This window comes from Odontesthes bonariensis, chromosome 24 (assembly GCF_027942865.1).
Source record: "Odontesthes bonariensis isolate fOdoBon6 chromosome 24, fOdoBon6.hap1, whole genome shotgun sequence".
In the NCBI taxonomy this organism is placed as follows: domain Eukaryota; kingdom Metazoa; phylum Chordata; class Actinopteri; order Atheriniformes; family Atherinopsidae; genus Odontesthes; species Odontesthes bonariensis.
This window is the reverse complement of record NC_134529.1, coordinates 17,015,378-17,038,975: the sequence shown is the minus strand read 5'-3', so window position 1 is coordinate 17,038,975 and position 23,598 is coordinate 17,015,378. Positions and strand designations below refer to the sequence as shown.

Below are 23,598 nucleotides of genomic sequence, written 5' to 3'. Positions count from 1 at the left end.
ACAGCCACAGCAAGATGTGCAAAGTCATTACACTGTTCAAAATATTGTAGAGAGCATTTGAATTGCCTTATAATGTTACAAAATTAATACAACACACACACACACGGACACAAATTTGACTTCATTTCTCCTTTTAACTAAACTCTGGAAATTCAAAAAGGTTAGTAATCTGTCCACAACTACAGCTCACTGAGTCTACATCTCTACAGCATGTCAGTGTTCTAGCTCACAGCTTCTTATGTCCTGCTTGCAGACCACATTTTAAAACATTGTGCATGTCGCAATCTTTTTTTTTTGGCTTGTGAAATGGTTGATATCACATGGCTAAAAAACTGCAACTCCACGCACAGACTAGTTTTGCTTAATGCTAATTATTTAAACATAAATACATTGATGCAATTCATGTATATATAGACGCAAATAATCATCTTGGTTGTATTTTGTGTGACAAACTGTTTCCGTTACTAGCTGGAGATGCTACCCAGATCAGCATTGTCTTACTGTGCTTTTCTAAAATATAGATGCTTACTCAACATCTGGGTGTGATCCATACCTTTGCTAAACCTTTAATTTCAACCTTCGGTAAGGCATAACAGGTATCTTTTCAATGTGTTTTACACCTTGAAATGCTCAGTCAGTGAAATGAAGCTAAAGCTGTGAAATGTCTGCGACATGTGCCGTTCAAGTGCAAGTTCACACATGTGAGGATGTACCTGACATCAGCTCAGCACCGGGGGCAGCAGGAGCAGCAGCAGCTGGGGCGTCTCCTCCTGCAGACTCTGTGGCAGGTCAACCAAAACATGACCAAACCATTCCATGCCAGGTCAAAACAGGTTGAGCCGTTTCCATTGCAGCATAAGGGCAAAGAAGGGTAATAATCAGCCTTCGCCTTCAACACTAGTAATTCCAAACAAAATGTTTAGAGTTAGAAATCAGGGCTGAAAATGCAAACAATCACAAAAATTGTATCAGCAATGTACCAGTAACGTGGCCTTTTTGGATTCAAAACAATCGCCCACTTACACTCACATATCTTAATGCGTTCTTCATTTTTCAGTGGTCAAAGAGTCCTCGTACATTTTCAAATTTATCGTTTATCTTATGTCAAATCTGTGCTCATAGTTTTTCCTAAGTCAACACACATCAGCAACCCTAACTGTACCAATGCATTCCAATCCAAAACAGCTTTATATCGACATTTTTCCCCAGAAAAGGTCAAAGATATTGCTTCAAGTTGATAAATACTTAACTTGAAATATTATTTCAAATAAAACTATTTCAATAAGACCAAGTTTTATTTCAAGCGCCCAGGTGTTACACTTCCAAAAAGAGGCACACAAGTTGTCTATAAAGAACAAGAGTACAGTTTGTAGCAGACTCAATCCCTGTAGTTATGAAGGAAAAACGTAATGGTTTCAGTTTGATTTTCAGCTGTTCTTCTCCTTTTTTATGGTATTTTCATGAACCAGCAAGACAGAGTGTGGGCAGGCAGTCATATGAGTTACCCACCACCAAACAAGCTCATGATGGCTCCTGTGTCAATTTTGGGTGGGGGTGCTGAGGAGAGGATGGGGGCAGGGGAGCTGAAGGCATCCGCTGGAGAAGGCAAGGTGGAGATGATGTTCAGACCACACACTCGCACAAATACACACAAACTATTGACTGTGATTCATTATAATGCACTGGCAAATTACAGTTGCAGTGCACACAATTCATGCTGGAATTGGAAAGGAGGTAAGGAGTCATTTAGTAAACATTTCAGACAGCTCAGCAGCTTCTGGCCAACCCACAAGAAAGCAATCCCATCTCCCTTTTCTGTTGCCAAATCAAAGCCAAGGGCAAAGCAAAAAGGCAGACACAACAAGACAGCATAGGAGAATAAGAGCGCACGCAACATGGCAGACTGAGTGCAAAAGGGTACCTGCTGAAAACAAGTCAGCACTGGGAGAGGGGTCCGCTCTGCAGAGGCTTGGTTCTGGCATGGAGTCAAAGATATCTAAGAACACATGCGCACCCAAAATGTTGATGAGGCTCAAACACAGCAAAATTGCAAATATATGACAGAGGAAAACAATAAACGAGGGGTGAGAAGAAGACACTAGAGAAGATGACAAGGCGCGTCAGACCAGAGAACAGGCGAAGATGCAAGTCAGTACGACAAAAAGAGAGAGATGAATCCGGAACCACACACTTCTCTAACGTTTACCGCTGAAAAGGTCAGTCCCGGGCCCAGTGGTGTCTGATGCTGAAATGGTTGCAGTGGTGGTGATGGAGTTGGATGCGGATGTGAAGAGGGGGGAAGGGGAGGGGGAGGGCTGGGGCACCACAGAACTAAAACAGGCGTCCAGTGAACTATTATTCTCCACCGTCATCATGCCGAAAAGGTCTAGACCTGAAGACGTTGCGTTGGCACTATCATCCATAGGTGCAAAAGGGTCTTTTTGGAAGAAGTGGGATGGGGGTGAGAAAGAAATATGACACATGGAAGGGAAGGGGAATGTTAGACACTGACTTCACTAGAAAACAGATTACTGATTACTTTGATGCAATACTGAATGAAAATTTGAGACAATTTCAGATTTTGAAATTATTATTCATAGAGAAGTGGTCTGATTAGTCCTTCTCATGTGGCTCAGTTGATCTCGGGTTAAACGACAAGACAGAAAAAGCTAGTTTATCAATCCCTGCGTTATTTTCTTAGGATTCTTATTGACTTACTTTTAGTGCTCAGCATGTTCGCACAGCATTGTTCTGTATTTCATGCATTGGTACTGAAAACACTCCAATAGCCATAAAAGGAGGAGAGGGGAATGAAAAAGCATCTGAGAGGAATGATAGGAAAACATGCAGAGTTCCAACACACTCCATCTGTGATTTAAAAAAAAGACAAACAACTGTGGTACAAATGCTTTCGCAATTCAAAAACTCCCCGAATAAACAGCAAAACTCTAAAAGCAGATGACTATTACAGGTAATCACCAAAGGAAACTTCACTTATTTTCTTCTTCTACCAAAAGACAGGAGATAAGTTTTGTTCTTGATTGCAACAGTAACACCAATGGTCCTTCCAGATGGAAGCAGTAACGAATCGTGAATCTGCCTCCTACTGTTCCAGCGCAAAGACTCGAGATGAACCCCTGATTCGCTTTGTAAGCAGCAATGAATGCATAGACTGAATCATACGCACCGATGCAATCTGTATGAAACACTCAAACTATAGGTAAAAACAGTACACAATTATATAACACATACATATAAATCCTGCTTTCACACCTGTTTAAGCGAAAGTACCTGCAGATAAATGGGACTCTCTCCTCAGCTCTGTTAGTTTAGTTTTGCAAACAGCTGGTTTGTCTTGGGACAAGTAAAAACATTAACCCTGTCGATCTCCAGTGACGCCTACTGGCACCTCATTACTAGCAACTCATTAATCAACTCAAATGAAGATAATTGGTTTTGTCTTACAAGAGTTTAAGTGTTCTTGATGACATAGAAAACTAACATCTCTTTGCTGTAGCCTCATATTCGCCATACAGTTATGAGAGTGGTATGAACGATTCAGTCTAAAAAAAAAGTCAATAGTTATAGTATACATAAGCAATGTACCCATTCATATTATGCAGTCAGAGTAAAAAAAAAAAGTACAATTGTAAAACAGGATTCAAACTTCAGGCTTGTTGTATGTCTCTGATGTGTCTGGCAAGGTTGCCACAATCAGTCAGACGTGATTTGATTAGGTGGAACCTGCTCTATGACCTGATAAGAATTCAAGCTTTGCACAACTTACAACTGCAAGCAATGCTAACAATTGCAAGAAACAAAGGACCCATATTTTGTTAACAGTCAAAGCCCCCCCCCCCCCCCCCCCCATTCAAAGTGAACGTGAAACAGACTGTGTTAATCCTGCTTTGGTGAAGAATAAAGCCCTCAGGACAGTGGGAGAAATTTGGCAATCTTTTCTACAAAAAGCCTCTCTGTCAGAGAGCCGAGAAGGAAAAATACTCACGTGTGCTCTTGGCACAAAAAGCATCACATATGGACACTTGGAGCAGACTCAAGCAACACGATCAAGCTGTGTTTTTCAAAGCATGATCTTTTCCCAATTTTGAAATAGTTTTGACCAAGGACAAATGCTTAATGAAGCTAAATGACTGCAAGTAAAAAGTAGTAATCATCACAGTAAGCAAGCAAAAAGACATATGAAGAAAAAAGAAATAAAAAGACACAGAAATGTTTTTGTACCACCAAGCTAACCATGTGGTTGTCACTTAGATTTACACGCGTATGCCACTGTCTTGAATACATTCACACTCACTCCCACAAGCAGACACACACTCGGATTTTCAATCACCCACCAGCTCCAGCGTTGGTGGCTGGGGTGGGCGTGGCAGCAGCCCCACCCTCAGTTGTTGCGGCAGAGGCCTCAGTGGCAGGAGCAGGTGTTGCAAAGTCATCTGAAGTTCACACAAACCCCAGGACGGAAACGTCAAGAGAGAGATGAGGATATAAGGATTAGAAAAGAGAAGAAGAAGTTAAGAAATACCAGGAGGTAAGGAGAATACCAAGAAATTGAAGGTAGGATTCAACTATTTGAGTCGTAAAAATTAATCGGCACTTGTTACAGTGTCTGCAAGTGTAAAAGAGCAGCATTATGTGACATAGATGACTGACAGGTGAATGAATAAATGGGTACAGACAGGAGGCACTAAAGCAAGGATTAATCTAGTGCACAAAGAGCAGAGTAAGCCAGCAGTCTACAAATGTTACAGCTGCCATCTGTAGCTGTATCCACGTGATAGGGTTTGATAGAATTGCTTTTCACTGCGGTCAAAGAAAAGCATGTTGAACTATCAAACAAGACGCATGTGGGGAATGAGTGTAGCGGTGTGCCAGCCAAATGGTGAGTGTGCATGTGAGTATGTTAAGTATTTCTGAAAGAATACCAAATCCAGGTGTGTGTGAGTAGGAAGAAAGGGAATGACATTGCACTTTTATGTTTATTACATCTATGTGGAATGGATCCCAAAATTGGTTCTTATAAAAAAAAAAAAAAGGAAAATATTCAAATAAATAATCTAAGAATTTCAGAAATATTGTTCTACAATGAAAGGCACTGTTTGATCTCATCATTAAAAAATATTATTTCATCATTCTTATTCAATAGTAAAATCCTTCTCTCTAATTAATTAATTTTTTAATTAAAATGACTCATTTGAAATCATAATTTGCCAAATTTCCACTGCAGTCACTTGCAGGCCATTTGAGAGCAGGCTTTGTGTGTGCTCTAACAGCAGGAGCCACCTCTGTAGCGCCTAATCTAAACCTTTTGTACAGAGTGGTTAATGCAAAAATGACGAGGTGAAACGAAGATCCTCTACATACAAGATAACGCGTTACATATTTCAAGTATAATGCAAAGTGATTTGGACTTCTGGTCTGTGGAGTGGGCATGGTAGGAGTGTTGTGAAACATGTGAGCTTGGGATAAGCCTTGTGAAACTTTTGTGGATCTTTATTGGGCTGATAAACAAATGTTGAAATTTGCATTTATTTTATAGTTGCGTAATCTAGTCATATTTTCTCTTGCTAAGAGATAACTGCATCGCCAGATCTTTGTGACTGAGACACAGAGAGACCTTAATTTATTGATTTGCCAGTTTGAAAAGAGCAAATTCAATGTCAGAATATTCAAAGATATGTGACTTGTTGAAAAAGGTACCATTTCCTCTGCATGTATGGGCAAAATGATCTCTTATCTCTTACTTATGTTCATGCTCGATTCTCCCATGAGAATATATAGGCTCTATAACCAGTTGTCTCCCTAAACAAGGATGTCAAAGAAAGCCATGTTACATGGATACAAGAAATAACTCTTCTTAACAGTCGACGGCCGTGTGCAGAAGTCTGTGAGGAGGTCAGTCCTGACACAAATCTCTACAACCCATGAAAGCAAGGGCATAAAAATTCCCAGATGGCCCAAAAACTCATGGAAGAAAGCCACTACAACTATTTAAAATAATTAAATTGCATCCAGAAAACTGTGGAAAAACCATTGTTTGTATGAATTCTTATTCTTAAATATATCTATCACAATATATTGTAGGTTGTATTTTTGCTCAGCAGCTACTCCTACCCATTGTTTAAGACTACAGTGAATCAAAAATAAAAAGTTACAGAACTGTTTTGATGTCCCAGTTTGTGCTAGGAATTACACACATGACATATATAATGGAGGCTCAACACCACAAACAGCACTGCAGAAACTATCTATGTTCCCTCTATCGTTATTGCTGTTTTGGTACACTCAGAACTGATGTTGTGATTGAAGATGCTGCAAAATATTACACCGGCAAGTGAGTGGTGAAATCACCATGAAATCAAAAAGGCTTTTTATGGGACCTGTTATGAGACCGTTCCTGCAAGTGTAAAAGTAGCACTGCAAGCCTGCAAGTTTCCATCAATGGAAAGGCACCTTATGTTATTTTCTATACAGTGTTAGTTTTGATTTCATAATGTCACTTGATGACACTTATGCACAGTTACCACCACCCCAACTTTCAACCAATCACTTGACCCCAGACTCATTTTTATCATCCAGACTATGGTAGTGTCAGAATAGAAAGCAGCATGCCAATGTTAACTGCTGTTTCCATGTTTACGGTAGCTTGGCCTGGTGCCTTGCCTTGCTACTATTTTTCACATCAGTGTAACAAATATCGAATGTAACATTAATGTTACAAACGGAATGATGGCTTTTGATGTCAAACTTTCAATGAAAGTATTTTCCAAGAAACGAGAAAAATGACTTTTGGAGTTTAAAGGATCAGCAAACCATTGCATTCTGTTTTCTTTACATTTTTTGCAGCTTCCTGGTGCTTTTCAATTTGGTCTTTGTGGTCATTCAGTAACTTTCATCATTTCTATGCGACATAGCTGAAAATGAGGGGGATGTGCATCAGTGCAGTAAGAAGCAACTGTTTTTGATGATTGCTTGTAGTGTACAAACAATATCTGTGCCGGCTATATACTAGATGTGTTTCAGCATGCATTTGAGTGTGATATCGTGTGTGATGGGTTTTTGGGCTTGAGCTTCTCAGATTGATTCCTTCGCAGAGAATTTTCTGGAAGCCCACTGACCTCCCAACAGATCCATATTGGTGGCGCCAGGGGAAGTGGCGGCTGCTGTACTAGTGGGAGGAGCTAGAGAGACTCCAGGTTCTGCCGCTGCAGGTGTGGGCGTTGCTGCTGCAGGGGAGGGCTCTGCGGTGAGGGTGGGTTCAGATAGCAAGGAAACGCCCATTTCTGCCATTTGGGTGTTTGAAATCCCCAAAGAAAGGCAGAAAAATAAACCACAAGGGAGCAACCAAAGTAACCAGAGGAGTCACCGATGTGACAGTGAGGAAAAGAAGCCAAAACAAAAGTCCAGTCAAATAAAAAACCATTTAGGTCATTTAAAACGTATTGACAAAATTAAAATCCAGATTGTAAACAAATTAAAGTCGCAAAAGGATCCAACACCACCCGTTCATAATCAATAAATAAAACAACAACCAACCAAAATAGCCCCCGTTATAAACCAAAAACATACAAATGGAATATGTGGAGGAAGGGGAGAGAGAAGGCAGAGAAACAAAAAGAGTACTCAGACTAAAGAGAACAGCTCAAGGAGACAAACAGGGAGCTAACCATGTGACATTAATACACTCTAGTCTATTTTCATTTTTAATTTGAATCAAACACTAATAGTGTGGCCAAGTCACTTCAATTTTCTGTTAGTGTTTGCTAGGAAGGAAAGTTAGTAACATCAATGCAACCTGGGAGATTATTTAAGACTACACTAGTCTGGATCAGAGTCTACAAGAGAAGTGAGGAGGGAAGTGACACTCACCTGATCCAAGAAGATCTATGTAAGCAAAAAATTTAAGAAACAGAAAAAAAAAGATCAATATATTATTCTGGTAGTTTTTTTTTTTACAAGGAGTGAAAAAGTTATTTTTTAAAAGTCTGAACTATTGGTAAGGATTGATGACTACACATTAACTAAGTCAAATGGATAACTTGCGCCAGGTGTAGTTACTGCAGTTCAATACACTGCCTGAAATGCTGGTAAGTGGGCGTGCCTGCCCTCAGATGAAGTGGCAGCTGATTTGGCTGGAAGGAGCCACTCACCTCCCCAAGATGTCGGAGCGGCTGATGGTGCTGAGGGACCAGAGGAGGACAGTGGATCCAGGTCCAACAGAGAGCTAAAGAATGAATACATTCAGCCCATGATCATTTCTGGGATTCTTTCACCCCTTTACTTATTCATTTATTTGGTTAAATCGGTCTCATTTTTAGTGCAACTGAGTAAGTTGTAATAAACAAAAGTAGAAGATGCAGGGACAGTTACATTGGTATTATTGTTAGTGTTTGGGGTTTTTATCAGCTGTATCAAATTGCGTTCTTTATCCCAATGTAATCTGTACTGTAAGAGGGTTTCTTTCTTTGGGTTAGAGTTATTGGTTTGAATTAGGATTTATTTTCTGCATTCGTCTTTTCTTGATGTGCCTTTTTGTCTCTAATCACTCTTTGATGATTTGCCTTTGTTATGTGTTTTGTTTTATTTTCCTGATATAGTCTTTGTCTTGTCTTGCCTCTATTCTGATCTTGTGTTTATCTTTGAGTCCTGGTCTCAGTTCACTTTCCAGTTTGTTCTGTCTTAGCTTTCCAGATTCATCAGTATTTGTCCTCAGTCCAGTTTTACTCCAGAGGTCCGTTTCACGTAGCAGGTTTAGTGAAAACTCTGAGTAGGTTAACCCTGAAATGAGGGAAACCCTGAGTTTTCCGTTTCACAAAGGGAGGTAACTCAACCCCGAGAAAGAGGGGTAACTCTAGCCTGTTTCACAAAGAGAGGTAACTTAACCTCACGGTCAGTTACCGGAGTAACAGACTCTCTGAACCTAACCTGGTCGGGACCAGGTTTTATTCAAAAAACCTTGAGTTTCTTTCTGTCTCCGCCCTCTTTCAGCCACACACGCCATTTGATTTCCTCATTCATTCATTCAGCAGAGCGAGTTCTTCTACTTCTAGAAGTCCATTAGGCACAGTAGGAGGCGACTTTTTCACGAACATGTCCTTTTGACAATGATCCCGTGGATGAAGGTGCAGCATTATTGCGCAGAGAATTAAATATTCGTCGGAGATGGTTATCAGACCGCGCATAGATTTTTGCATTGACAGACAATTATCTTTTTGAGCGGCACCATCAGAATGTGTTGGGACAAAAGAAAAAAAAGACATAAAAGACAAATAAATATTTGTATGAATAGGCTTAAAAAAGACATATATAGGCCTATTATATTTTATAAAGGCACCCGTGTCTTGGGGGTGGATTCCCTCCGGGGATTCCCTCAGCCACTGCCCTCCCGTTAGAGGTGGCGGTGCTGGGCACCACCCGTTTTACGGGCATCTGCCTTCTTTCTGTTGGCTCAGTAGAAGTCTGTGTTAGTTTAAATAGGCTTAATTATTTAACAGAACATGATATAGATGATGACTCTAAATTGTCCTTCGGAGTGACTGTGAGTGTGTATGGTTGTTTGTCTCGTTTGTCTCTGTGTGGCCCTGTGATGGACTGGCGGCCTGTCCAGGGTGTACCCCGCCTCTTGCCCATTGACCGCTGGGATCGGCTCCAGCCCCCCCGCGACCCGACTGACGGATTCAGCGGTGTATAGATAATGGATGGATGGATGATATAGATGAGAAGACATAGTTTATGTGTGTGAAAACAGCATTATGTTGGGAATAAAATAACTGCACAGTCAAATAGCCACTTAATATTTATTTTACAGTGTAAAACATGATCAAAATGAGGTACCTCCATGCCGAGGTCTCACCTGTTTGAACAATGTTTTTATATTTCATCTTAAACTGCTGCCAAGAGCGCTTCTCCCCTGCGGGATTGCACCTAAATGAAATAAATGAATGGGCTACCATTCAAGCAGTTTCCCTGTAATATTATTGTGATTGCAAAGGACTACATTTAAACTTACACTTTTGCTGCTGCAACGGTGTTGCACTTATTTCTAAAAACGTATTGAAACTCGCCGTATGAGCGCATTAAGATTTCCAATTCGAGGTTGGTGAAAAACGTAGCCCCTCCTCTTCCCCGTTGCCAAGGTGACTCGTCGAATCGGGGCTCCATTGATGCTGGCTTTTTAAAGTTGTGGTGCACGCGCTAAACTCAAGGTGAACTTACTCAGAGTTGATTAACCTTACTCAAATCAGCGTTTCTGGAACCGAAAACTCAGGGTTTTCTATCTCAGAGTAGATCAACTCAGAGATCAGGAATAGACTCAGAGTTGGTTGAACCTGCTACGTGAAACGGACCCCAGGTAGTCCAGGTTTTTGTTGTTAGTTTGTATTCTGATTGTGTTCTGTTTAGTTTTTAAGTGTGTTCTGTTCAGGGCTTTCTTAAAGCTGCAATCTGCAACTCTTTTTCAAGCATAATCCCTGGAACTGTCCGGGGATTCTGAAAGCAGTACATTAAATACCCCAATACAAAAAAAAATGAGTTCTCTAGGTCCCCTATATGTCCCGCTAGGTCCTTCCAAAGCCAGCAGGTTTGTTTACAAAATTGCAGACCGGACCGGTAAAAGGTAACCAATCAGGTTACGAGCTGGGCTCTGCTGCCTGTCAATCACCGATTGTGCACGCGCGATACAAGGTAGGCTCGTCCCCACGCTTTTTTATCTAGACTATTGAACTTCATTACGGGCTAGTCTACTTACTGTGTCTTCCATGATCTCAAATGACAGGTGAGGTGATGAATGAGGAGTCGTGTAAGCGTATCTGGCGTGCACGTAGACGTGCACGAGTTCTCATGTGTTTTGATGGGGCGGGACAGGAAGTTGAATAACTTTTTATTTTTCGGTTAAAAAATAAGCATTTCTTGCTTTTTGCGACTACAGAGGTCACCATTTTCAACTTCAAGCGTTCTGATAGATCATGTAAACTCTTAAAATGCCAAAAATTAGGACTTTACGTATGACAACAACAAATCCTGCAGACTGCAGCTTTAAGTTTACCATTTACTGTTTTATTTTGAAAGTCAATTTCCAGTTACTTCCTGTTTGGTTGTCCTTGGTTTCACATATGTTTCCAATTAGTTGAATATGTCCTGTCACTATTTAGTCTCCTGAGTTTTCCTTGTCAGTTGCCGGTTTGTTGTTGACTCCATCCTTGTTTTTTTTTCAGTCTGGCTCTGCCTCTTCTTACAGATTTTGGGTTTAGCTAATTTTGACTATCTTCGAGTATAAAGAATTTCCTGTGTTCTGTCTCTTGCTGGTCTGCTTTTGGGTTCAAAATTCATCCCTTTTACCATGGACTTTAGCATATAGCTGACAACTACAGCTATTATATCCATCACTGACAATGATGACAAACAGCATCCATGGGGTTTGAGGGCTGAAACTGAAGCAGGCATGTATAAAGTCTTGTCATCACCAAGACGGTGTAAAAGTTGCTACAATAATGGCATTACTGCAATGCAGGAGATAACGTTGTTTATACCTGTCAAAATGAATAATTGTTTGGTTTAGTCTCATGATACTTACAAGCCTAAAAACTCCAAGAGAGGGTGCTTGAACTTTTGATGTTGATGTAATCCATTGCATTGTTTACCCTTAATCATAATCTTGGACATCATCAAGAAAAATAAATAGAAAGAACCACAAACTTACTCTTCAGCTGGTTCTGGAGCAGCTGACGCAGCAGCACCGGCAGCACCATCCCCAGGAGGAGGCTGCAGTGTGGGAACAGCGTTTGAAGATTTGGCAGGAGTCGATGTTGGAGAGACGTTGTTTGTTGGAGACCCCTAAATGATAGAAAGAGAAACCCTTGTCTGGTGCTGCCTCAGACAGAAGGAGCACCATGAAAAACAAGAAGACTTTTACATGTTCTTCTTACCTTTGTTGGAGACCTGGAAGTGGAAGAAAAGGAGGGTTGTAAGTGACTGAAATTAGCAGCTCCTCTTGACACAGACTATGTTAGATGGGTATTTTTTTCTCAGGAGACCAAACAAATACCCAACGCACTGCAGATTGCATCATATGTGATCATGTGAAGGGTTAATTTCCCAAGTGACATGCTGTGCCTTAAGTTGATTACATATATTGCATGAGAAATATAACAAAATCCAGACAAAATTGGAAAAAACACTTCACCTGGGAAAAAAACCCTTCATGCACCGATCCACATCGCATATGACAGTACACATGTGGCCTACCATTTGTCCACACATGTGTCTCTTTCAAAAATCACACATGAAGTCACACAGCAACAAAACACACATTTCCACATGTGAATCAAGTTAGATGAAGCATAATCTGCATTATGTGCACCTAATTCACATGAGAATAATGTGCAAATTTCTACCATGGGTTGGGGTGATAGCAAATACATCTTCGTAGTTTTCTAAGCAGTTAGTAAACTCAAATACATCATTTACAATATATGCTCACCCTTCACTGTTGTTCCCAAATCAACATAAAGGAGAATAGAAAAGAGGAGGGGTTAAAGAAAAAAATAAAAAGTATGTTTCTACCAACCTTTCGGGTGGTTCCTAAAAGATTCCATATTTTAGAAAATGACATTTATATGTTTGGGTTTTAGTACAAACAGCTACAACAATAAACAGCTACAAACACTTATAAAGTGGAAGGTGGCACTCGATGAGCCAATACTCGTTCTGTACATTGTCCACGGCCCTGTTTTATTTCCTTCCCTCTCACAATTTCTTTACATTTTTACTAAACTCACAACCCCAAATAGCTAGGATTAAAATTAAAAGTGCATAGTGAGTATTGGAATTAAGACACAATGTTTACGCCGAGATATAAAAATACAAGGTTAGACCACTACAAAAGTCTGCATGGTTATGGCTTTTACATTTTACGATTCATGCTTTGCAACTACTGTTATGTCACATGAACGTGGCCCTGCAGAAAGTAACAGCCTGAGGATTTGTTGCCATCTCACAGTTGACATCCATGGATTGTGACAATTCTAGGTTTTGGACAAATTAACAAATGTTCCTAACACGCATTTTGTAGTGAGACTTAGCTGTTCGAGGTGAAACTTGAAACTTGAGAGACACATTCAGGCATTGTGTGATATTTATGTCAACTTTGAAAAAAGGGAGGCAAATTCTGAAAACAGAAGAGCGAGACGGAGGGAGCATCTCAGCCTGATTTGCTTTTGTTTCTATGTAACTCCAATTGAAAATGATTGTCCAAAACGCTGTCTTACCCCTTCTTTCCACCTTTTACATCCTCCAGACCGTTCATGTGTGTTTCCAGAGACTCCAGGATACTGCTGGGAGCCTGACAAATAAAATAAAATAAAACTGGAGTCACCAAGAAATAATTCTTCCAACAAAACTCCAAGTAAACATTTCATCTACGAGGAAAAAAAGGGGGGCAAAGCTTCTGAAAATATCACTGCAGCATGGACATGCACGCATAAGCACACAAACCCACACATTTGCTTTGTCAAATTAAATTAAAAGATCAACATGTCAACACTTCATCCTGTAGTTAAACAGGCACTCAGCCAGGGCACCCTTTTGTTTCGGTGGTTACCGGGTCCTCAAGGGATTTAAAAGGACAGTCTTCGTCATCTGAGTCAGCTAGATCCACCACAACCCCCGGGTGGAGACACTGAGTGAGGACATGGTGTTGGATGAGACACGAGCTTGTGTGTGTGAATGTGTGTGTGGAGGGATTGATGCTGTGACTGATTGATTAATGTGAGTCACATTCCTGCTCCCAATTCTTCAAAGGAATAATAAATAAGAACAAGGAGTTACTATGAAATGTAACTTACATAGTTGATGTCAGGAATGTCGTTTTTGTCAACTCCAACAGTCTGTTAAAGATAAGACAAAAGTAAAACCAGTATCATCACACTGCAGAGACTCAACACAGCTCAGTTATGATAGTGATGCTGAATAGCACACTTTATTCCTACCTCAGCAAGCTTTATGAATTCCCCAATTTTTGTCACCCTGGTCAGGAACCTCTTGTAAATCTCCAAGGCCTCCTTACATTCACTTTTTTTCATCTTGAAAAATTTCTCTGTGCACAAAAACAAGATTCGAAAACTAACAAACACTCTAATTTGTGTTTCTTTTTAACTGCATTAATCCTGCGTGGACTACAGACCTAATAGGTTGATGACTCCATCATTGTAGGATGCAAACAGCTTGACCATGTCCTTGAAGAGAAGCAGGAATGCAGCATTGATGATCCCGTTGTTCAGCTCCTTTGGGTGAACCTGAGAGGAGGTGGGACAGGACAATCAGGTTATGATCAGCAAGATGAAAACCTCAGGAAAAAGACTGTAAGTGAATAAGAGTAAAGACGCACATCAAACTCCAGGAGTGTGTCGATCTGAGTCTGCAGAACAGGCATGCCTTTCAGCAGCTTCTCAGTGGTCATGGTTCTCATCACTCCCTCGGCACTGAGAGGATCCAACACAAAGGGTATTTTACACAAAAGAACAGTAAGCTCAAAGACATTAAAACTGTCCCTGATCTTAAATGAGTAGAATACTAAATGACAAGCGCTTCAAGGAGGTAAAGAGAAAGATATCTGATGTTAACGTACCCTTTCTTGACTCTGGTGAAGTCGAAAGCCATCTGACGGTAGGCAAAGGCTTTCTCGTTCAGGTACCGTCCATACCGCCTGATGAACGTGGACATATCATAGCCTGAACAGAAACGGAAACCAGGAAATGCTCAGCACCGTATTTTCCTCTCATGTGTTGCATATCACGAGCTTTCCGTGTTCCAGTGGGAAGCTACGTTAAACTGTGTCTTCGAGCATCAGCAACTACGTTTACTTTTGGGTTAGTGAGAATTTAAATTTTGGGTGAGAGCAACTAAAACTAAAATTTTCTTTACCAGATAAAAAATAAAATGGAAAACACAAAAAAGACCATCTTAAAAACTATTCAATAAAAAAAAAAAAAATTAAAACATGCACAAAAGTTCATGTGACTCCAGTGAGGCACAAGACACCAAAATACAGGGTGACTATCATCAAGAAACTTCCTCAGAAGTTTACATTTAGTACATTAGGTTTCTATCAACAGCCCAAAAACTGACACATTTTATTGTGTTATTAGGAATAAAACATAAACAGAAAAAGTCAGGTTGTGAATGAGGTATCAACGTAACAACTCCCTCCCACCTCTACCCCAGTTAAATACTTACAGAATATGGGCAAGAATAAAACAGGAAAGTTTAGTTCACATCAGTGCGACTGAACTGGAGATTTATTCTTCAGAGCATGGCTCAAGGAATGGCATTTAATCAAATGGATTGTAAAATTTCATACATTTATCATAACTTGACTTTTAAGGGTTAAAATCTCAACCAAAATCACCAATGAACTGCAATAACAAGAGACTCATCTTTGGAAATGTTATGTTCATCGTTCAAATATTACGCTGGCTTATCTCATTAATACTATACATACAAGGTATAGTCAAATAAACACATCGCTCTTGGGTGTTCTCTTGGATATTCTTTTTCTAGTTGTGGGAAAAATTATATCTTATCAAAATAACCAAAAACACTCCTTAGAAACTACAAATTTGGCAGCTTTGATAATCTCTAACATCCAAAAAACAGTAGAGAATTTCAAATTTTCTAATGTTTTGAAAAAAATGTGGGAGGTTTGTGGTTTTGTTTTACTAAATTTAGCCTCAGACATTGAAAACATCTATTTGCATGTGTGTCCGTGTTCTTCTATTTACCAGATGTCTGTCTTTATGTGGATCCCTCTTGTTCTGTACCTATTTTGACATGCTATACATCATACATATACATTTATACAGGATCAATTCTATCTTCTTACCATGAGAGCCGGTTTTGTCAATGAAATTGCTGAGGTTGAACAAGGAGGTTCTTGAAGCCAGGTACTGAATGAACCTCTGAGAAAGAAAAATACATTTAGCATGTGTAGCAATGACAGATGAGCATTACAACCAAACAAATATTTAAATTCCACTAATTGGGACTTATTTTGTTATACTTTTTCAATATTTTTAGGGTAAGGCTATTTGCACCCCTGGTACAATTAGCACTGTATGCTGATTGTACCCTGGTGCAAATAGAAGTGAATGCTATTCGTACCCCGGTGCACTCAGCAATGTGTTCTATTGATACCCCGTCTGGTGCAATTAGAAGTGTATGCTATTTGTACCCCGGTGCATTTACACTGGCATATTGATCACATAATTCAATTTTAATGCAAAATATGCAATGGAAATGCCTCTTTTATGATACTCGCATTCTCATTTACAGAGCTATGATCTACTTATTATAAGACATTTTTTACATGACCATGTAGAAGCTTTCTACTCAGAACTGCGCCTTGTCCTGATGAGAAAGATTTCAATTCCTCAACCAATCTGTTATGTTAAACTCCATTTATTAAAATGGCCTTTGTGCTCACGAGCAAGGTGTTTTTGGTGGTAATTCACAGGGTGTGAAGAATCACAGATCTATAAAGAACCTTCTTTATAGATCAGTGGTGTGAATAGTGTAAGGCTATTGTACCAGGGGTGCTAATAGACATTCAGAATAATGTATGCTATTTATAGCAAAGTGTGCTATTTACACCCTGGTGCACTAGCTAATTGTTGCAATCAAAACTTCCGTTTGCGAACTGAATTGTTTTTCAAATTGCGCGCCTTCTCTGCAGAGACGTTGGTATGCGCACTATCATTTCTCACTGCCAAAACGCATCGGGCAAGAATCGAACCCGGGACTCCTACATCTTTACCCAAATCGCTTACCACTACGCTAGTTGATCCTATAACATATCTGTGTTGTGCAGGTAACTTTATTGTTAATATGGCTGAAGGTCATGATCGCGAAATTTCTAAAAACTAACAAACTGACGGTTGTAATGTGTTCACTGAACATCGATTATGAAAATAAAACACAATGTTTCCATCTAGTTTTTAATTGGAACAGATATTAGTGCCGAAACCTAGCAGTATTCTTCACTTTCTGATAACGAAAAAACGGATGTCCGCCATGTTTTTTTGTGCAAGCCAGCAGCTTTTATTTTGGTGTTACGTCACGGGGTGTGAATAGCTCAGCTGTGTGGCCAAGGCTATTTGTACCAGGGGTGCAAATAGACACTCCGATATTTTTATGCTGCAGATTTTACAGATCTTATGTTCACACAAGACACACTGTATTCAGTGTATTTAAGCATCTGCGGTCAAACCCTCTGTTTATTCATAAAACGTCAGATTTCACATACACGGTCGACGCCCAAACTGGCCTCGAAAGAGAAATTTTAGCTCTCTGATGCAGTAACTCATTCGTTACACAATTAAAAAGGGTGATAACCCATTGATTTGTATGGCCAATTCTTTCTCATTCATCTTTTGATGGGAAAGACAATTGGAACATATCCATTGCTCCACACGTGCTCAGGCGGTATGGCACTCACTAACCTCATTGCCGTGGACGCACATGTGATGTGCGGTGACGAGGGCCTTGAAGACAACCACCCAGCTAGCATTGGTGGCTCGTTCAAACAGTGTGTCAGCCATCTGAGGGATGTTCACGTTGGTGGTATTGGTGGCTGACACCAGGTCTGCAACACAGCCACAAAGACATTAAGACATCTTTAATCTGTCAAAGCTCTCCTTCCATTTAGTGCCATGTAACACTCATCAGATAGCATACATTAAAAAAGGGAAGGGATTTATAGTTTATCCTCATGAAAATGTCTGCATAGTTTGCTGCTTTGATTAAACTGCTCTGATTAAACTCTGGCGAAGAAGAGGCTGAGTGTTCACTGCGGAGCTGCTCCAGACACCCATGAGAATATTAAGCCAGAAAGAAGACCCTACACACATCCAGAATAAGATTGGCACAAGAACCCACACGCACACAAACAGGCACACACACATGCTGACAATGCAGGCAGAGACAGTAAGATGCTTTGTCATCCCTTCCACTGGTTGTCACTTCCCTGGTTGACACTGAGACAGAGAGCTCTCTAAAAGCAAAGGGTTTACACCACTACACAAACACAAAATGGAATACAAAACATATAAGTGCAGCAGGAAGGGTGCAGACATGTAACATTTGATTTTAATGATACAGGTTAAAGTGTGCAATGGAATCCAAACAATGGTCTGTGTTCTACTGAGGAACTTGAAGTCAAACACATACATAATACTGCAGTTTATTTTAGGCACACTTTCTGCCACACTGATGATGAGCAGTTGTCTTCCTCTTAAGCAAGAAAAGCAAAATGTTGTTCTGGCAACACCAAATGTCAAAACAACTATCAGAAAGGTAGTATTTAGACAGTTGCTTATATGATTTTGTAAGGCTACAACAACTTTTTCCAACAGTAACACCACAGTGCAAGATGCAGACATGAATATTTGTGTGTAAATAAAATCAAAAGAAAGTTCAAGTTCTTAAGCCATTCTGGTTCACACTGAGTAAGGAAACTGAGCAGATCAATCGTTTTCTTCTTAATCTACTCTCGCATTATATCTAAAAAATGATCCATTTGGACACCCTGAAACTGGAGACAGTTCACTGAAATGATTCATCAGTTACCAAGTTGTGTGGTTTCATCAACTCCAGTCTGACGACTAGGATGTCGACTGGAATAAGTCTGCCTGCTTCATTTCAGGCTGCATTCTCCTCTCCTGTCCTAGAATGTTATGGTGCTGCCAAATCATTTTCCACTGCTTATGCAATGCTGTTGAGACGGTCTGACAAGAATAAAAAAGATATCATTTCAACTTTCTACAAACCACAGATTGGGATAATCTCTACATTTTTCATCCAGTCCTTCATATCGCAGCATGTGCATCTCCAATATCAACCAACAAACATGTTAACATGAAGAAGTTTGGTTCAAATCCCGTGGGAGACCCTTGGTTCTTTAGTTTCATTTTCACTCTCTGTTTTGTTTGGCTTCGGTAACAACAGAAGGACCCGGCTCTTTTGGTGCAGTGGAAAGATGACACTGTTGTGATGATCTAAAATGCCAATATTTTATGTCAGAAAGTGGGTTGATCTTATGTAATTGGAGCCCATTTTACGTCACCTGTACTATTAAACTGTGCTTTGCAACACTGAAACTATTTATATTGGCCTTTTAGCAATGCTCCCAATTTGTATTTGTTAAACAGGCATAATATTTCCTTATAATCAATAACTGAAACCTTATACTTGTGCTTTAACAAATTTCAACAAATCAACAAATGACTTTTCTCACTGATTAATGATCATACTCATTTCTATCTTCACCAATGCGATCATGAGTTTTGAAATAGGATATCTTGGGCTATTTTATCCAGACATATAGTATGTTGCAGGATGTTCGACAATGTAGTCATACAATAGAGTCCCTAAACATATTTGACATATGTGATATATATAAATACAAAGGCAAATTATGTATTTGTGCTCAAACTAAAATAGTAAGTAAACTATAAATTAAGAAGGTCAGGCTGCAGTGTATCTAGATAGCAGTGCAACAAATATTGGCAGGCTTCAACATTAATGGAAAGAAAGCAAGGCCGTTACAGTCAATAAGATTGAGTGTATTTGCCTCAAATAGGTATCTCACTGTAATTCATGCAGGACTTACAATAAAGAATGGCAGCAGGTTGCACGGAGGGGTTAAGGGTTACTACAGTTGGGGCGCGTAAACAGATTAATGCTAATCTCTGATCCAAGTCTTTTTGTGGCGGATGTCTGGCAGTCCACCCCCATCACAACACACATACGGCACATCCACACCTCACACACCCTGTTTGAACACATCGCCATTATTAGCTTTTTATCGCAAGACCGTAAGATGTTAGACAGTAATGACAATCTTCCCAGCACAAAACGGACACCAAAAGTGATTGAAAAGAATACAAGTGATTCATTATTTTAATGAGTGTGAATGTTTCATCTGGCTTTAAAAGATGATGGTATAATCACAAATCTTCTTCTGATCTTTGTGGAACTAATTAGACTCCAGTCTGTATGTACAGCTTGACCAGATGGTAACAGCCACACAGTAGCTGCTCTAATGGAGCCTGATGTTTTCATGTTTAATGAAGGCAGCATGCGACATTTGTCACTTAATTTAAACGTCTATGTTTCCATTCTCCCACATTGGTGCTCTGTATTCTCTTTTGCTCGGTTCATCAGTCTTCACCCTGTGTTGGATTTTAGTCCATTTTTCCACAGTCTTCTACAGCCTTTTGAAATGATACACACACAGGGACATGGTCCACAATGGTGAAATGTGATTATATAACATTATCATGTCACAGGCTCAGCTGCAAGCCAATATTTCTAGTAACATCATGAACACAGTACCCATCCACAGACATTTTTTTCTCAATTGCTCAGCTGTAAATAACTGTGTGTGTGGGTCTGTGATTTTTATCTTTTATGGAGCCGTATATCATAGGCAATAATCCAATTTCTGTTGTGGTATCACCACCTGAAACAGACACTCACTGGCATACGACTTGTGTGTCCGTGCATAATGAGGATTGGCAGAGCTAAATAAAGATTCTTACGGTAATCCACAGCCTAGAGGAGGGTTCTAAGAATGAACTGTGAGACCTCACACTGTGCAAGTGTGTGTCGCGTGTGTTTTTTCTACTCTGTGTCCAAGTCTGACTGGGATTGTTGTGTTGTACAGTTACACAACAAATCACTAGTGGTAGCCAGAAAAGTCCAGATAAAGGTAACTAAAGCACAAATGTGTGGAGTGTGAATGCTGAATGTTGGACCAGGATTGACGTCTAAACAGTTTGTGAGGTCACAAATCATGCTCATACCTCTAGGCCTGCATTCAAATATCAGACTTTCAGAGCACACCCAGAAAATTTATATTTTCATTACATGAATGTTAGGACAGCCTTCTGGTGACAAATGCTGCACCTACACAAAGTAAAACTCAAACAGTAAACTGTTGGAAAAAGAAGAAAAAGTACAATGTTTAGTGGAGGGGGGCTTGAAATATAGTTTGACATTTTGGGGGAATAAAGTAAAAGATAAACATTTAGGCTGGCTTTAACTATGGGTAATAAAAAGAAACAACTGGTTCTATTAACTTTCAATAGGTTTACCTTCTAGACACGAAAAGACTTCATCGAGTTAGTGCTCCAAGCTAGAAATAGATAAACATATAACCCCAGAACATCCACTTCTTGTATTTACACTTAAATTAATGAGCCATGACACTTTGATAACTACCTCAGGTAGAAGCACACAAAATTTCTGGGTTTCTGGTGTAAGCAGCAGATATATCTGAATAACAGACTACATTTTCTATGCATACTTCATCCTATTCAGGGTCTTGGCAGGGGCCTGGAGTCTATCCTCACTGACTTTGGGTGAGAGGCAGGATACTTGCTGGACAGATCCCCAGTCCATCACAGGACCAACACAGAGAGAAAACAACCATGCTATCTGAACAGCCAGCCACACAATCTGGAAACTTATGGTTACAAAAATCTCAATCTCATCCCTATACAGATTTTGCTTATCCGTGTGCAGATCTGCTTATAAAAACCTTGCATTTTACAAGCAAAGGGTTATCTGACATGACTCCAATATATTTACAATCTAGATTCAATATTTGTTTTCATTATTCCATCACATGTTGTATAATGAAGCTTAAGGTGTGGTTCTTTTTACGTTGCTCACAAAAAGCAAAAGTTTTATATCAACAAAAAATTTGTGCTGATCATCTTTATGTTCAGGACAACATATTAAGTCCATTCATCAGAACAGCCATGTCTGTACCCAGCAGGTTTGCAGCTTGACTTATCTTCAGTTCAAATCTACTGCCCCTTGGTACTGAGTGAATTCAACAGGTTCTCTAGAAATTTGAAACACATGTCCTCCAGGTTTTTTTTCACTATATCTGCCATGTCTGGTCATGACTAAATCATCCCATTTTGTTTATGTTACAGAGAGAAAGAGCTTCATTGCTGCACAACAGCCCTTCATTTGGAATGAATGAAATTCAAGCATTTCAATCAAAAGGTCGTCCATTTTCTTTTTTTTTTTTACTATTTATATACATGTATACATATACATATAGATTAAAGTCCTGCACACACATGCAACCTTCACTATTTTTTTTTGCCACTGAATAATGCGTCCATAGGCACTTCCCAAACTAACAACTCTACATTGTACACTAACACTTGCTTATCTTTAACATTGTGTGACAGTATGATGAGCTTAAAAACAATGCACTTATTTCACCTCAGAGCGTCAGTGATGTTTGCATTAACACTCATCATTTTGGTGTGTTTTGATTAAAGAACTACTGTACCATTGTGTATCATTGTGATTGCACCTGCAGTGAGATGACAAGCATGTCATTTGCCCTCTTCTTTCTCACTGTCCCCCTCTGTCATTACAGTGGCTATCCTGATACTTGCAATCTGTTGCTATGGCAACTACACTGCACAACTACCTCTAACAACAGGCATGCACATCCACCCCAAGGGTCACTGTGTATATGTCAGAAAGCAATAACTGTGAGCTCTCTGGTTATGCACTGCACTAAAAATCGATTCTTGTGAGCTATGGCTAAATTAAGTGGCCTAAGCTTGGATCTTTCCGCACTGAATAAATTACACTTACTGCTTACAGTTTGAGGTTACTTATTTGAGTTACTTGTTGCAACTTTCATCCACTCATTTTTGATTTTCCTTGTGGCATGCATTTTTCTTTGGGAGGTGATGACTTTTGTCTCGGCCAAGATTTCAAGACAAGCACTGTGGCCCATATACACACAAGAAGTCCGTTGAATTGCCCCAGAAATAGACGCAATACAACCTCACTGATTAAAAACCTAATGGGCAAATATTGTCTGTATTCAGTATGTATGCAAATAGCATCATTAATCAAATGAGACGGTCGTACAGGTCTGCGTTTTTTCAAAAGCTAACATCAACAGAAAGGTGAAAAAGAGGTGTATATCACAGACAGTTTGCCAAACAGACATAAATGTCCAAGTCTGTACTGCTGGAAAGATAGCGACAGAAAGCAAACACACAGAGACACAGCAGAGAATGAGGAAACAATGGTCTCTGGCGCATGCTAGCTTTAGCCTTATCACCTTTGGCTGTGTAAATAATGCAAGGCAGTCATTGGCTGATTATTGAATTATTCAGCAAGGGAGCGGATCACAAGATATAAGTCCAGGAGCAAGATGCGGGACCAGACCTTTCTAGTCATGAAAACACACAGAAACGGGGAAAGCAAAAGCAACACGGAGCCAACCAGAACCCCAGTCATCTGTATTCAGTGCCACGCCGCTGCTTTGGTTTGACTCAGTATTTGTGGTGGATGACAGTGACTAATCATGATTTGTCATAAGGTGGCCCCTGCTGTCATCACTAGACGTGTCAATAAAACTGTGATGATTATACTCAGCTGTGACTTCACAGTCCTATACTGACCCAAACTCTCTGAGAGACAGGGCGCATTGCTCAGACAGCATAGCTTGAAATTTACCTTTTGAAACTTACAGTTTACCATTTC

The 23,598-nt window shown here is 39.9% G+C and overlaps 1 protein-coding gene across 11 annotated transcripts in view; it reads right to left on the bottom strand.

Moving 5' to 3' along the window:
- LOC142374995 (clathrin coat assembly protein AP180-like) overlaps positions 1-23,598 on the bottom strand; it is a 32,445-nt gene that overhangs the window by 7,442 nt on the left and 1,405 nt on the right. For 6 of the 11 annotated variants that reach the window (XM_075458897.1, XM_075458896.1, XM_075458894.1 and 3 more), the window contains 17 exons: positions 17,511-17,653; positions 15,896-15,971; positions 14,642-14,744; positions 14,402-14,495; positions 14,198-14,309; positions 14,004-14,110; positions 13,860-13,901; positions 13,284-13,357; positions 11,943-11,955; positions 11,717-11,850; positions 8,169-8,242; positions 7,888-7,902; positions 7,137-7,301; positions 4,356-4,454; positions 1,922-1,996; positions 1,510-1,596; positions 714-779 (listed from right to left, as the gene is read on the bottom strand). In XM_075458897.1, the coding sequence (XP_075315012.1) occupies positions 714-779; positions 1,510-1,596; positions 1,922-1,996; positions 4,356-4,454; positions 7,137-7,301; positions 7,888-7,902; positions 8,169-8,242; positions 11,717-11,850; positions 11,943-11,955; positions 13,284-13,357; positions 13,860-13,901; positions 14,004-14,110; positions 14,198-14,309; positions 14,402-14,495; positions 14,642-14,744; positions 15,896-15,971; positions 17,511-17,653 (1,479 nt within the window). Of the gene's footprint in view, positions 1-713; positions 780-1,509; positions 1,597-1,921; positions 1,997-2,206; positions 2,438-4,355; positions 4,455-7,136; positions 7,302-7,887; positions 7,903-8,168; positions 8,243-11,716; positions 11,851-11,942; positions 11,956-13,283; positions 13,358-13,859; positions 13,902-14,003; positions 14,111-14,197; positions 14,310-14,401; positions 14,496-14,641; positions 14,745-15,895; positions 15,972-17,510; positions 17,654-23,598 lie in introns of all 11 variants that reach the window. The other 5 variants (XM_075458903.1, XM_075458900.1, XM_075458898.1 and 2 more) reach the window with 4 other exon arrangements.